The sequence below is a fragment of the Rosa chinensis genome, chromosome 2 (assembly GCF_002994745.2).
Source record: "Rosa chinensis cultivar Old Blush chromosome 2, RchiOBHm-V2, whole genome shotgun sequence".
Taxonomy (NCBI): domain Eukaryota; kingdom Viridiplantae; phylum Streptophyta; class Magnoliopsida; order Rosales; family Rosaceae; genus Rosa; species Rosa chinensis.
In genome coordinates this window covers 25,761,526-25,776,663 of record NC_037089.1, presented here as the reverse complement: position 1 = coordinate 25,776,663, position 15,138 = coordinate 25,761,526, and the positions used below count along the sequence as shown (strand labels likewise).

The 15,138-nt window shown below is 37.4% G+C and overlaps 1 protein-coding gene and 1 pseudogene across 1 annotated transcript; one reads left to right on the top strand and one right to left on the bottom strand.

Annotated features, from left to right (window-relative positions):
• Positions 1–15,138, bottom strand: part of LOC112183993 — an 89,617-nt pseudogene that overhangs the window by 32,151 nt on the left and 42,328 nt on the right.
• LOC112185732 (probable LRR receptor-like serine/threonine-protein kinase At3g47570) lies at positions 9,558–14,578 on the top strand. The gene is made up of 5 exons (XM_024324032.2): positions 9,558–10,261; positions 11,036–11,107; positions 11,256–11,615; positions 11,891–13,879; positions 13,963–14,578. Exons 1-5 carry the CDS (start codon positions 9,706–9,708, stop codon positions 14,352–14,354), a joined length of 3,369 nt encoding a protein of 1,122 aa, XP_024179800.1. The 5' UTR covers positions 9,558–9,705; the 3' UTR covers positions 14,355–14,578.

Genomic DNA, 15,138 nt, shown 5'->3' with positions numbered 1-15,138 from the left:
GAAGTGAGGTTCTTTTGGATGTTGAAGTGTTGGTTGAAGGCATGATGTTGACCTATGCACGTATCTAGTGTGGATACGAGTATTAATTGATAGAAATTTTGCCTTCTTAAGTTGGACATACAAGTGTTTTTGGATGGGATGTACGTATCAAGGATTAGATATTTTGTTTTGTAACGAGATGTCTTAGTAGAGATTTGGTAATTGACTTGTGATACGTGTTTAAAGCGGCTTGAAGTAACTATGCTAATCTTGTGTGAGATTGAGTTATTAGTATAGATTGAGAATCTAGGAGCAGTTGGAAAGAGAATTGATCTCACTAACTCAAGATGATAGGAGTGTGAGAGATTATGAGACAGAATTCTCAAGACTATATTGGTTTAGGAGACAAATGGATGCAAAGAGTTGGCCGTGAAGTTTCAGCTGGGGCTGAATGCTTTCCTTTAGCGTGACGTAACCAATTGTTAGAACTTATTTTGGTTAGGGTGTTAGCCATTGAATAGGATTCTTGACTCGTGTGGAGTTTGTGAGTAGTGTTGCGGTTAGGGAAGAGATTGTTGTGGTATTCATCAAGGGTGTAAGGTACAAAGCTAGTTGGTCTTCTTCTGGTGCTATGCCTCTTGTACGCCGACCTCCTAGGGTTTTCGTTGCGTAGCGGATTATTCGCATGTTTTGCACATTTCCCTGCTGATGGTAGAGTAAGACTACTCTACAATTTCGAGTTGTACTACGAGGTATGATTTGAGGAAATATTGTGGTTATTTCTTCCTTGTGCCAATAAGTTTGTTGGAGTCGGGTTTAAGGTGCGAGAACGGAGTTCGATTTCGTATTTGAGTGACTGAGACGAGCGACTATAGCTTTGGGTTGTCTCCGAATACTTAAAACCAGAATCGTTGTTTGAAGTGGGACAAATAGTAATAGTGGTTCTGACTTTGAACAGAGTTTCGGGGAATGTGTCACGTATAAGTGGTTGATGTTGCGAGCATCATTTTGGAATAATACTTTGCAATTTACAAAGAAAACCGGATTGGAAATTTCTCCATTTGAACACCATGGGCTGATGACCTGGCCATGACTTATGGACATAGTTTTATTTAAGTGAAGGAAATTGATTTTTGTGGCTCTTTGTGTTATGAACTAGTTTTCTTAAGTTTTGGATCGTAGTATGGAGATGTACAGAAGTGAGTTTTTGAAGTTATTTTGTGTTTTAAGTTTAAGTAGGCGGGACTCTTAAAGTTTTGAAATGGAGTTTGATCTTGGTCAGTAAATAATGGAGAGGATTAGAACCAACACTTTGTACAAGTTTGTATCCTTGGTTTTTCAATTCTTGGTGAAATGGTTAAACGCAATTTCGGGTATTGATTGTAGTGACATTGTTGGGTATCCATAGTGGTTCAAGTGAATTACTAAGTGATATGGAGTTTGATTCGGATTCTGAATCGTGAAATCATAGGGATTGAATTGTGGTAAGTTTTTGATGAAGCAATTGATAGATGGAATGGTTGAGATTTTATAAGAGTAGTAAGAGTAACTCTAAGGATGTGGTTTTTCCCAGCTGACTCAGGAAGTGTTTAGCTTTATTAATCCCTGATTCTAGCGACGAAATTGTTTGTGTTTGGTTTGTCTCAGATGATGCTAGCTAGACCTCTGTGTGACATAACTGATTGTTAGGTTGAATGATTGTTTGTTATACATCATTATGAAAGATGTGTGCAGCAGAGTTGGCTAAGGTTTTGAAAAAAAAACAATGGGTGACCAAGGTTCGATCCTTGGTGTCGTTGTTGGTTAAAAAAAAAAAAAAAAAAAGACTACATACATACAGTCTTATTGATTCAGTTATTTTACAAAAAAAAAAAAGAGGAACTACGCTATACTAAGCCAAGTCAGCAGCTCCGGATGGGTTGAGGCTGAGCTCAAGAGAAACGTGAGAGCCACCGTTGTAACTGCCCGAGCCACCGGAATAGTAACCATATGCGCTACCTTCCTCGAAAGTAGTCTTCGGGTTACCAAGGACATCCTCACCGTGCACGGGGAACAGAGGAAGAGTTTCAATCTCCTGGTGATCTTCTCCTCGTTGTTCCATGAAAGTCTGTCCTCCTTTTGTGCCAAAAGAGGTAGTGCTAGTATTAGTGTTGAAGGGTGAGGAGGAATATGGGTCAACACTATAGCCGACCCATGACCCAAAATTTAGATCGATGGATCCATCAGCACCAGTAGAACCAACGAAACCAAAGTTTAGATCAATGGACCCACCATCATCAGTAGAACTAGTGGATCCAAAATTGAGATCGATAGATCCACCAACCCGAACGTTCCGAATTAACCTCATCTTCTGCTTCTCTCGAGCTTTGAGGTTGTAGAACTAAAAGAAGACGTTCTTGTCCTCAATCTGCCCATACTGTTTCAGATAGAGACAGATCTCTTGAATCTACTCTGGAGTTGGGTACCTAACCTCCTTGTCATAGTAAAGCTCCTTGAGGATTCGTAGTTGATCTGGTGTAGGAGTCCACTAGTTACTACTCTGCCTGATGGGCGTGTTGGCACTACTCCCGGCTGCTTGGTTGCTTCCTCCCTCCTCGGTTGGTTGTGGGTTTGTAGTTCCATTAGTTGCAGGGTTCGTGGTTCCATTGGTGATGGGTTGAGAGGAAGTGAGAATTGAAGAACGATGATGATGAGTGTTTGAGGGAGATTGCTGTTAGAAGGATTGAAGTTGATGAAGTGGTGTTGGGGATCTGAGTTTCTCAGATGAAGGAAGAGATTAAGTCTTTCAGATGGAAGAAAAGATCTGAGTTCTCAGATGAAAGAAGAGATTTGAGTTTTTCCAGAAGGAAGAAAAGATTTGAGTTTCGAATGGAAGAAGAGATTGAGAGAGAAAGGCTAAAACTCTGAAGAAATTTTCTTTTCCCCTTGGAGTGAACAGTCGCTTCCCCAGAATGCACCTATTTAAGAAACAAGGCGTGCAAATCTCCACCGTTGGATGAACGATCTCAGAGATTCAAACTACGCGTTGGATTAAAGTCGCCCTAAAACACGGAAAAGTTGTTGGCGAGTGGAGAGCGCGTAAGGGGACCGAACGAATCTCGAGGTGCTGTGGTAGACAACTTTAGCCGAAAGTAAATCTAATTTCCATAAATCACGGAAGGGATAAGTCGTGGCAGGTGGGCCGAGCAAGGGCTTGTCTCGGATCAATGCCCTCACTGTAGCTGTGGGTGGATGCCCGATGGGCCGGAATTCTGAAATAGTTTTGGTGTAATTCATGGGCCGGATTTCTGCAACAGTTTTGGGTATTTTGGGCCGGATTGTTGAAACAGGTTGGTTTAAATAAAAGGAATGGTATGGATAACAACGAGAGCAGCTCGTGCTCTAGTGGTTGAGAGTGGAGTCCTTGTACTTGAGGTCTGAGGTTCGAACCTTGCATCTCGTTTATTCTTATTATGTTCACAAAAGACATAATAAGTATAGCTTTTGTACATATTATAATAAGGACAACTTGTGCTCCAGTGGTTGGGAGCAGAGTTTTCGTGCAATAGGTTAGGGTTTCGAACCTTGCCTCCCTTTTATTTTAATTATGTTCGATTATGACATAATAAGTATAACACGTGAGCATATATTAATGAAAGCAGCTCTTGCTTCAGTGGCTGGGAGCAAAGCCTTGGTGTATAGGGTCGGGAGTTCGAACCTTACCTCTTACGTTTATTTTTGGATCTTGTATATGCTCAGTATACAGATGTATTTTTATACGTAGAGCCATAGCTTTGTAAATTTCTACAGTATTCTGTATAAATTACAGAAAACCTTAATCGGGAGAAATGGACTCGCGATTAAATTTCGGGACGAAATTTCTTTAAGGAGGGTAGGTTGTAATAACTGCAATTTTCATTTTCGTCTCATGAAATTGTACGAAATGAATAAAGTGCTTTTGCACGAATGTTACTCGAAATAATTCATTTTTTTTAATTATCGAAGTTCCGAAACAAATTGTTTTAACAAAAGCTCGAATTATTCGATTCAAGAAAATCGACTTCTTATACTTACGGAATTTGGGAAAACTTCCTTCATAAAAGTTGTAGAGCTCTTCGATATGATCTCGTGCATATGTGGAACGTAAAAATCAGAGTTCGTATGAATTAGTTATGATTTTTTTGAAAAAGTTTACAATTTAGTATAAAGCTTCCATTTTTGGAAAATTTCCAAAAATATTTCAGTTTCCGTTTTCGGAAACCCGCGTTCTCTCTCTCTCTCAAACCGGCCAGAAATCGCCTCCAATTTTCGTTCGGCCATATCTTCCTCCTCCGGCCACCAATCCTCACCAAACTTTTTCCATTGGCTTCCTATGGTCCTTGCGCACCTTGCATGGTGGCGCAGCCTGTAGAGTCGGCGGGAAGCTTAACCCGATTTGAGTTCGATTTCGAGTCAACGCCGATATCTCGAGTTCTAGACCACAAATCTTCAAGATTCTTGGACTGGTGAACTAAAATTGAAGTTCTGAACAAGTTTCATGAAGGGATCAAGCCGAGTGGTAGAGCTTTTTACGTGGATCGGAGCTATCGCCGGTTTCTGGAAAAATTCCGGCAAACCGAGTGTTCTAGGTAATTTTTCGACCACTTCCGTTCATTTTCAGACTTCATGCTAGTTAGGAAAGTGGTTGGGCTTGATGAGATGAAGAGGAGAAGCCTGGCCCCGACACCATTGGAGGTGGTCGGCTGCGGCTCTGCCCCTAACTCCGGCGGCCATTTCCGGCCACCTCCGGGGGTCAAAAATGTGATTTCTTTACATTTTTAGATTCTACATTTCAATACGATCATTTCGATACATTATACGCATTTTTTCGATATCGTATGATTTAGTTATGAATTTTACGATTTCGATCGTTCAATTAATGATTTTTGAAGATCGGACCGTCTGATGGACTTGTAGTTTTGATATGTTGATCGTATGACTGTTCCAGTGACCTTGTGTAGTCATAGGGAAAAATCCGACCGTTGGATCTTCGTATATTTGTAAAACAGTGATTCGGAGTGTGATTCGTGAGAATCCGACGTCGGATTTTCATAAAATTTTGTGGAGATGTTAATAAGGACAATTCGGGAAGATCAGACCGTTGGATCTTCGTGATAAATTAGGAGGATGATCCTAAGGGTGATCTGTGAGGATTTGACCGTTGGATCATCGTTTAATTTCGATCCAACCGTTGGATCATCGTTTAATTTCGATCCGACCGTTGGATCGTCGTTTAATTAGGTTTTTGAGTTGTTGGCTAAGTTAAGATCGTATTAGATTAGGTGATAGATGGATTGATTTGGCGGACGATGGTGAATCGTTGTTTGAGCTGTTAAGAAGACGCAGCGGGAATTTAGAGATGAGTAAACCTCACGTGGTTCATATTACAAACCGAGTACTTTAATTACTTTATTTTATGCGGTAATTGTGTGAAAATAATTATGAAATAAATATTTATTTTAAATCACATGGACTTGATCAACTACGGTCCATAGGTAAGTAAAATGATTTAATTATACAAAATGAATTTCACGATTTTCTTGTGTGAACTATAGTTGGTATTAGTGGTCACTCCTGAGTGGGTGATTACGTATATATATAATTACGTGATCATATATGAATTGGTGTGACATTGAAGAGTGTGAAATGTTGATGATTTATTTATATGGATTGAAATGTGATTTTCCATATTTATATGTGATGAATATGATTGATGAATTCTAGTTAATATTCATGATTTACTGGAGGATGTATAGAGTGGAGAATGTAGTGTTTTGAGGACAGAGGTCCGAAGTTCGACGGTTAAGGATAACCGAAGTGTTTGTGTTCTGAGGACGGGGATGTCCGAAGTTCGACGGTTAAGGATAACCGAAGTGTTTGTGTTCTGAGGACGGGGATGTCCGAAGTTCGACGGTTAAGGATAACCGAAGTATTTGTGTTATGAGGACGGGGATGTCCGAAGTTCGACGATTATTATTAACCGGAGTATATTGTTCTGAGGGCCGAGTGCCCAAAGTTCGAGGGTTATTAAGTTAACCTGGGAATAAGTATATTGTTCTGAGGGCTGAGAGCCCAAAGTTCGAGGGTTAATAAGTTAACCTGGGAATATGTCGTTTACTTGCACCTAGGCCTAGGTGACTGTAGCAATATAGTTAGAGCTCTAACGTGTGGTCAAGATGGACCAGGGTGGTGTTATGTGGGGTTGAGTGTTTGTAGGACCCAAGTGGGGTGTTGTGATATTGAGGTATGTGATAATGTATTCCTCGTGATTTTCCCGTGAGTGGATTGATGTTTCCTTGCAGACGTGTAATTGTTGATTGATTTCGTGAGTTAAATGATTTGAAATTTAATAAATCAACAGTTCTTTCTTGTTTACTCACACGAGCTGTCAAAAGCTTACCGGGTTTGGTGTTGTTGCAATCCCGGTACACTATTGAAATTGTGTAGCGGGAAATCCTGCAGGTCAGGAGAATCAGGGCGGAAATCGTGCGGTTTAGAGCATTTATCTTGGTGTTACCGTTTTTGTAAATTGTAAGGTGAGTTATGCTCAATTAGATCTTCACCAATTTACTTTGTACGAGTGAATTGAAATGTTTAACTCGAGGTTTTCGAGATTTGAATTTTGAGTGGCTTGTGTGTGGTTGTTCTGAGAAAAGAAATAAATTCAGAACGTTTTTTTTTTTTTTGTTTAAGTTCTTTAATTCTTGTTTCGAATTTTGAATTTGTTATTTAAAATTCGGGGCGTGACAGTTGTAAAACATGTTTGATATCTGTTCATACACCTGTTGTATCTTTGATAAGACTCGCACACTCCAGGCTTATCTAACAGAAGAACGATGCAACGGAAGGATAGTAAAAGTACCACCATATTCTATAAAAATTTATGAAACCAAAAAGTGCATTTCGTGATAGTTTAGATATCATATGAGCATTTTACCAGGCCAATTCTTAATCAAATCAAAGAAAAAAAATGTAGTACTTTTAACCAAAAAGGAGCCTTTTTTATTTTGTTAAATGGAGAACAAAAATCTTGAAAACATGGTCATCTAAGGAGAGACTTCTCTGCGATTGATAGACAAAGGAGAGCACTCAAGTCTACTTTAATGGGTCCATTTGTTGGTCAAGTCTTTGAGCTTGTCTTTCACACATTTCCCTCTCTCCAAAAATGAAGTTTAGCTACTATGAACCTTCTCTTGGATTGGCGATTCCATCCTTTAACAATTTGATCCACACATTTTCTTGTCAATCATAATTGTCTGTGTACTAGTCAAGTCTTTGGACGTGCTGTGAGTTTGCATATGTTGATAGAAAAGTAAGTGGAGACAAGTAACCTCTATGAATTAATAGTGTGTGTATACATATTGAACTATCCCCAGACAGTTTCTCTTGTAACTCTCCTCAGTGAACAATTCCACACACTTTGCATATTTATTAAAACAAAGGAGAGAGTGGAATGTATGAGTGGAAGAAAATAGGAAGAAGTAAAATAAATAGATATGAGTGGAATGTAAATCTGTAACCAAGAAAGAAAGTATGGTGAGTCGAACTCACGACCTTCCACTTATAAAAGGGATACTTATGTCACTAGTTGTATATGAGTTGTTTATTTGATAAAAAAAAAAAAAAAAAAAAAGTACGGTACGAGTGGAAGAAAATAGGAAGAAGTAAAATAAATTAAGGGGAATGTAACCAAAACAAAAAGTATGGTATGGTATGTATGGTATCTATATATACATGTCTTGTCTCTCCTTTATTCTAGCCCTATTGTAGACCGTACATGTCATGCTCGATCAGAATTGCTATTCAATAAAAAAATGGTAAAAATGGAATGGAAGCATGAGAATTTTCTGAAAATTTATCATATAGCAATAAATGGGAAGAAATAAAAGAAAATCGAGTGGAACTTAAATTAAAAAGAAAAAAAATCAGTGGATGAAATTAAAGAAAAAAGGGCTCCCAAGAGAAAGATCGAACCAAAAGAATTAGGGTAAGGCTATTTCCACCCTACCAATTGCTTTTTTCATCCTACAGCTAAACTTTTATCCTGAAACTTCCAATTTCACCCTAAAATAATTTAGAAAAGAAAAAAAAGATATCACCATTAAAAATGTAAAATGGGAAAAGAAAAAATAATAAGCACACCATCGTGCAGCAACCACATGCCTTCTAGTTTCTTTTTACTCTTTTATTTTTTTTTTCCTCTTCTCTATCTTCTCCCTTCATCAGTTACTGTGACGTAGAATCAAGCATGAGTAACATGAAGTAGAACAAACTAATACTAACCAACAATTCTTTTCACTTGTTGCTATAGCTTGAAAATTTCGTCTAACTAATTGTTTGGAAGAATAGCGATGAAGAAGCTGAGATGATATTTTTTTTTTATAGAAAGCTGAGATGATAATAGGGATATCTGTTGGATAAAGTTTTATTTATCCATAAAATTCCTTAACTAGAATTATTTTTTATGTTAATAAATGTAGTTTTGGGATTTTAAAGAAAAAATTTAATTGTAGGGTGAACAAAGTATTTAGTATGGTGGAAATAGTCGCACTCAAGAATTAAAGAAGTGTCCCTTAACCAACTGTGCAGGACCCAATTACATATGCTAAATATTTTATATTTGCAAATTTGGGTGGGCTACATCCTTGTGGGTAGATCCGCCCTTGTTTGCATTAGAGTCCTCATCACCACCATCTACGACATCATCTTGGTGCTTTTGAGGAGTGGCTTCGTCTTGGTGAGTCAAATCGATTTCGAGGTGTCTGGTAAGCAATTCTTGTTCGATGTTGCCAGAAGTGAAGAAAGGAAACTCCGGGAGGAACCCTACTTGAGATTGTTGTGTTCCAGCTCTTTTTTTTAAGAACTTAGTTTATTTTATTTTAATTTAATTTAAAATAATTTGTAAAAAAAAAAAAAAAAGAAGCATTTTACAATATATCTCTACTTTAACGGAATAAGGACAGAACTTCTAAGGTGCTTACAAATGGATAGTATAGCAGACTCTCTAAAAATTTATAAATACCAAAAAATGCATTTCGTCATACATATATCATATGAGAATTTACCCAATTCTTAATCTAATCTAAAAAAAGGTAGTACTCTTACCCAAGAGTCTATGTTTATTTTTATTTGTTTTGGTTACATGGAGAGCTAAAAGATTGGGGGGGGGGGGGGGGGGGGAGGAACTAAACTACAAAACTTGGTCTCAATAGGCCATCTGTTGAGTCTTCTCTGAGATTGATTGACAAAGAAGAGCAAGCATTGAAGTCTTCATAAATGGGTCAGTAGTTGTTGAAGTCTTTTAGCTTGTCTTTCACGCATTTCCATCACTCTTTCCACCTACTGTGAACCTTCTCTTTGATTGATGATTCCATCCCCACATTTCCTAGTCAATCATATCTATAAGTCTATAACTAGTCAAGTCTTTGGACGTGTAATTGTGACTTTTCATATGCCAATTAAAAAGTAATGCCAGACAGCTAACCTCTCTTAATAAGTAGTGTGTGTATATATATTAGACTCTCTCTCATAATTATTCTCAGTCTTAATTAACAATTCCACCCACTTTGCATATCCATTATTCACAAAATAGAGAGAGTTACTTGGTTCTTCCTAGTATACTTATTATGTTGTACAACGACTAGCTACTTAACTCTTCTCAGTTGTAGTTAACAATTCCACCCACTTTGCATATCCATTATTCACAAAATGGAGAGAGTTACTTGGTTCTTCCAGGTATACTTATTATGTTGTACAACGGTTAGCTTCTTAACTATGGCAGCACGAACCAACCTTAACATCACCACAGACCGATCTGCTCTTCTTTCTCTCAAAGCCCATATCATCAGTGACCCTCAAAACAAGATCTTTACCAATTGGTCAACCACTACCCCTGTTTGCAACTGGGTTGGTGTCATTTGTGGTGCACGTCATCCTCGAGTCGCAGAGTTGAACCTCTCTTACTTTGGTCTCGCGGGCACCATTCCTCCTGAGCTAGGCAACTTATCATTGCTTGTTGATTTGGATATCCAAAATAACAGTTTCCAGGGTACTTTGCCTAAGGAATTAGCTCGCCTGCGTCGGTTGAAGTTTATTAACTTGGGATACAACAAGTTTATGGGAGTGATTCCGTCATGGTTTGGGTCCTTGTCCAAACTTCAAGGTTTCAGGTTGTTTGGTAATCAATTTTCAGGTTCCATACCAGCTACCATCTTCAACTTATCTGCTTTGCAAGTAATTGATCTGGATTATAACCAACTCTCAGGTACGAACTAAAATACACACCAACAAATTAACAGCATAGCATGTTAAGGTATAAGATACGCTAATTATTAAATATTGCATAGCAAGAGAAATTGGAAACCTAACAACATTGTAGGAGATATACCTTAATGGTAACAATTTTATAGGTATGTTACAAATCGGTTTTGTTGAAATAGTTAAAGAGATAATAATTGTGCATATGTCGTACACTTGAAACTTTAATTAGACATGTATGCAGATGATAAACTAAACAATTTAATTGTTAAGTTTTAAGAAATAGAAAATGAGATTGGCGGTTTAGATCAACTGGAGAAGTTGTTAGTGAACTTCATTACCTTAAAATGGCCTATTAATGCCTATGGTTGTCTTCAAAATGTCTTTTTCAATTATTTTTGTGTTTATATGAAAACAACTTGACTGGAAGACTTCTTAACACTATATGTCAACATTTTGAGCATTCAAAAGTTGGATTTTTCTTACAATCAACTTGACAGTCCACCTCCATCTAAATGGTCGCAATGCAAGCAACTTTTATTACAATTATCACGGAAGCATAACCATCTATATTGGCCACTTAACTCATATATAGATGATTGTTCTTAACTCGAACTATTTGACATATATGCAATAATCATTTTATTTTCTTCTTAAATATCTTGATTGTTCCTTAGTAATCAATGTGTGGCAATGATTATAAGATTTCTCAACGATATATGTTTGACACCCTAGCTAGATTGTTAAGGTAATTAGATATCTAATTAATAATTAATAACAGGTAGAATTTCTGGAGAAATCGGGAACCTAACAACATTGAAGGAGATCTACCTTGATCGTAATAATTTTGAAGGTATGACTCCCACCGATTTTGTCGATTTAAATGGATAATTAGTTACCTACATGCCCCATATTTGAACTTTTTATTCTTGTGAAATAGTATCGAGTATATCATATTATCATATGTCTTGTATCGGCTATAATGTGTATTGATCTTTCAGAAATTCCAAAAGAGATCGGCACTTTGAATCAGTTGGAAAACTTGGTGGTGCAAGAAAATGCCTTAAAAGGCCGTATTCCTATGGCTGTCTTCAACATGTCTTCTTTGACTGTTTTAACTTTCTATGGGAACAACTTGATTGGTAGAATTCCGGACAATATATGTCAACATCTTCCTAATATTCAAATTTTGTATTTGGGTAAAAATCAGTTCAATGGCCCACTTCCTTCCACATTTGGGCAATGCAAACACCTTCTTGAATTAAACTTGGAGGTTAACAGGTTGAGTGGAAGAATACCCAAAAATATTGGAAATTTAACCCAGATAAAGATGCTTAGCTTTACCACAAACAGCTTGACAGGTATTTATAATCTCAATTGCATATGATTTAATTACCATTATATATTTTTATAAACCGGTTCATTGAATTATCAATCCAAAAGATGATGGCCATTTTATATTTTGATAATCATACTATATTGTGCCTAGCTATCATGATTTAGACAAATCTATATCCGTCTAATGTATTCCTATATATTTTTTTTAAATTAGACAAAATTTAATAAAGCAACGTTCCTAATTTCCTACTTGAATTAAACTTTTAACAATGCCAATGTGTTGATATAATTGTTGCAGGTACTATACCATATGAGATTGGTTATCTTCCAAATCTAGAGCGATTGGGGCTCCGTGGTAATAATCTAAATGGTCATATCCCATCCTCAATCTTCAATATGTCCACAATAACAAAATTAGATCTCGGCTTCAATCAGCTTTCAGGTAGCCTCCCAGCAAACATAGGCATTGGGCTTCCAAAACTAGAAGAGTTTGAACTAGGAGTGAATCACCTCAGTGGAGTAATCCCTAAATCCATCTCCAATGCTTCTGAGATTCGGATTCTAGACCGGGGAGGTAACTCTATTTCTGGATTTATTCCAACCAGTCTATGCCTCTTGACAAACCTTGAAGGCCTCAGCTTCTATGGTAATAATTTGGCCATTGATACCTCTACTCCAGAAGTTAATATTTTGTCTTGTTTGGCAAATTTCAAAAATTTGAGGTATTTATCCTTCACAAGCAATCCATTGAATGCCAAGCTTTCAATTTCCTTCAACAATTTCTCTGCATCACTTCAATATATTTATTTAGGAAATTGCATCTTGAGTGGTACCATCCCCAGTGATATAGGCAATTTCAGTAGCTTGATATCGTTATCCCTATTTATGAATCAATTGAGTGGGCCAATTCCAGGCTCAATGGGAAGACTACATAATCTTCAAGGTTTGTATATGTATGATAACACATTGCAAGGACACATTCCAGATGAACTTTGTCAATTCAAAAACTTAGCTGATTTATATTTGGGTGGGAATCAACTGTCTAGTTCTGTACCTTCCCGCTTGGGTAATCTAACAGCATCTCTAAGACGTCTATCCTTAGGGTCCAATTCGTTGAATTCCACAATACCATCTACCTTGTGGGGACTTACAGATATCTTGGAACTAGACTTGTCATCCAATTCTCTAATTGGACCTCTATCAGGTGGTGTTGGTAATTTGAAAGTTGCTACATCCATAGATGTATCATACAACCAATTATCTGGTAGTATACCAAGCAGCGTTGGGAGTTTATCGAATTTGGTCAATCTCTCCTTGGCACATAATAATCTAGAAGGCCCTATTCCTAGTTCCTTTGCAACCTGTGTAAGCTTAGAACGATTGGATTTATCTCATAACAGTCTTTCTGGAGTGATTCCAAAGTCTCTAGAAGCACTCTCATATCTCAAGTATCTGAATTTGTCTCTCAACATACTCCAAGGAGAAATTCCAACCGGTGGTCCTTTCAAAAACTTCTCTGCTGAATCATTTATTTCAAACCATGGACTCTGTGGGGCATCCCAATTTCAAGTTCCACCATGCAAAAGAAAAACTAGTATGTCTATCTTGAAATATGTTATTCCGGGGATCTTGTCAGCAATGCTTCTAACGACCTCCATATTTTGGATGTTGATGTTCCGCAGACAAAAGAATGCGAAAGCTGCAGCACATACTATCTTAACGCCTCAAGTTTTATGGAGAAGAGTTTCATACTTAGAGCTCCTAAGTGCGACAAATGGATTCAATGAAAGAAACTTACTTGGTACTGGGGGTTTTGGCTCAGTATATAAAGGAACATTGTCAGATGGGATAGACGTTGCGATAAAGGTTTTCAATTTGGAGTTAGAAAGGGCATTTACAAGTTTTGAGGTTGAATGTGAAGTGCTAAGTAACGTTCGTCACCGAAATCTTGTCAAAGTCATCAGTTGCTGCAGTCAAATTGATTTCAAAGGTCTTGTATTGAATTACATGCCTAATGGGAGCCTTGAGAAGTGGTTGTACTCTCAGAATTCCTCTTTGAACATAATGCAAAGGTTGGATATAATGATAGATGTTGCATCGGCATTAGAGTACCTTCATCATGGTTATGAAGTACCTATTGTCCATTGTGATTTGAAGCCAAGCAACATCCTACTAGATGATGACATGGCTGCACATGTTGCTGATTTTGGTATTGCAAAACTCTTGGGTGGAGGAGATTCTATAACTCAAACCATGACTCTAGCCACAATTGGGTATATTGCTCCAGGTGTTGTACTTTATCTTTCAATTCTGTATGTTGTCCTTAATTATAAAAGTATTTTTGTTTTTAAATGAATTTTATATATGCAGAGTATGGAATGGAAGGAACAGTGACAAGAAGAGGGGATGTGTATAGTTTTGGTATTGTAGTGATGGAAACATTCACAAGAAGGAAGCCAACCGATGAGATCTTCGTTGGAGAAATGAGACTAAATCAATGGGTTGCAAATTTCCTAATTGCAGATGCGATAGTTGAAGTTGTGGATGCTACCTTACTTGGAACCGAGGAGGATCATGACTTCGTGAGCAAGAGGGAGTGCTTATCATCTATTATGAGATTAGCTGTTGCTTGTTCAGCAGAATCACTGGAAGAGAGGATAAACATGGAAGAGGCTGTAGCCATGTTGAAAACAATCAAGATCAAGTTTTCAAAGGACTCTGCTGCAAGAGGTGTGGTGTTGAACAGTCATTCTGTTTCGTAACCCCTTAATTAATATGTCGATATATCTTGGCATGACATTTGATTCAGTACGTAATTATGTAATTGTTTGGCAATGTGGTTCTGACTCATGTTTGGTTGGTAATTCACTCTACTACTTTGTATTAAAAAATAACTTCCATCTAGCTCTTTCCACTTTGTAGTTTCTGTGTTTTTCTGCTTTGAGGCTAGCTGCTTAAATAAACCGAAGCACTACTATTTTCTCAATTCTTCTATCTATAAGTTCTTAAAGTACTTATCTATAAGTTCTTCCAGATGCAGCCTCGTCTGCCCTGCTTCTAGATTCTGTTAACCGAATTGGTTTTCCAAGGGGTTTCTTGTTGTAATTCCTTTTCTCCTCAAAAAAAAAAATGTACTTATCATGGTAGAGTATGCCTAGGATTTATATGAAGTGTCAGTATGTTGTACTCCAATTATTGTATTCTTCTATTCCGTTGTTGTGTCTATAGAAATTGATATTGATATGTATTTGATTGAATGATACAATTGTACAAAGGACTGCTATTATATACAAGCATCAGTAAGCTATTCCAGGTAAGCTATAATTGCATACAACACGATCCTACAATCACTCCTAGACTTGGAACAGAATCTTCATCAATCACTCCAATTACTCTGTACCAAATCACAACAAGATCATTGACTTATTTTCTTTCCTTTATCACTCCCCCTCAAGTTGGACCGTGAATGTCAATAACACCCAACTTGCCAAGGTGCGTGTGGAGAGCAGGTGCTCTTAGTGGCTTTGTAAACAAGTTAGCTATTTG

What these genes read in the sequence shown, in the direction of transcription:
- LOC112185732 (XM_024324032.2), top strand. Translation starts at nt 9,706, where the DNA reads ATGGAGAGAGTTACTTGGTTCTTCCAGGTATACTTATTATGTTGTACA. An exon ending in GGATTATAACCAACTCTCAG is followed by an intron (nt 10,262 to 11,035) that starts GTACGAACTAAA and finishes AATTAATAACAG; the next exon opens with GTAGAATTTCTGGAGAAATC. An exon ending in TGATCGTAATAATTTTGAAG is followed by an intron (nt 11,108 to 11,255) that starts GTATGACTCCCA and finishes TTGATCTTTCAG; the next exon opens with AAATTCCAAAAGAGATCGGC.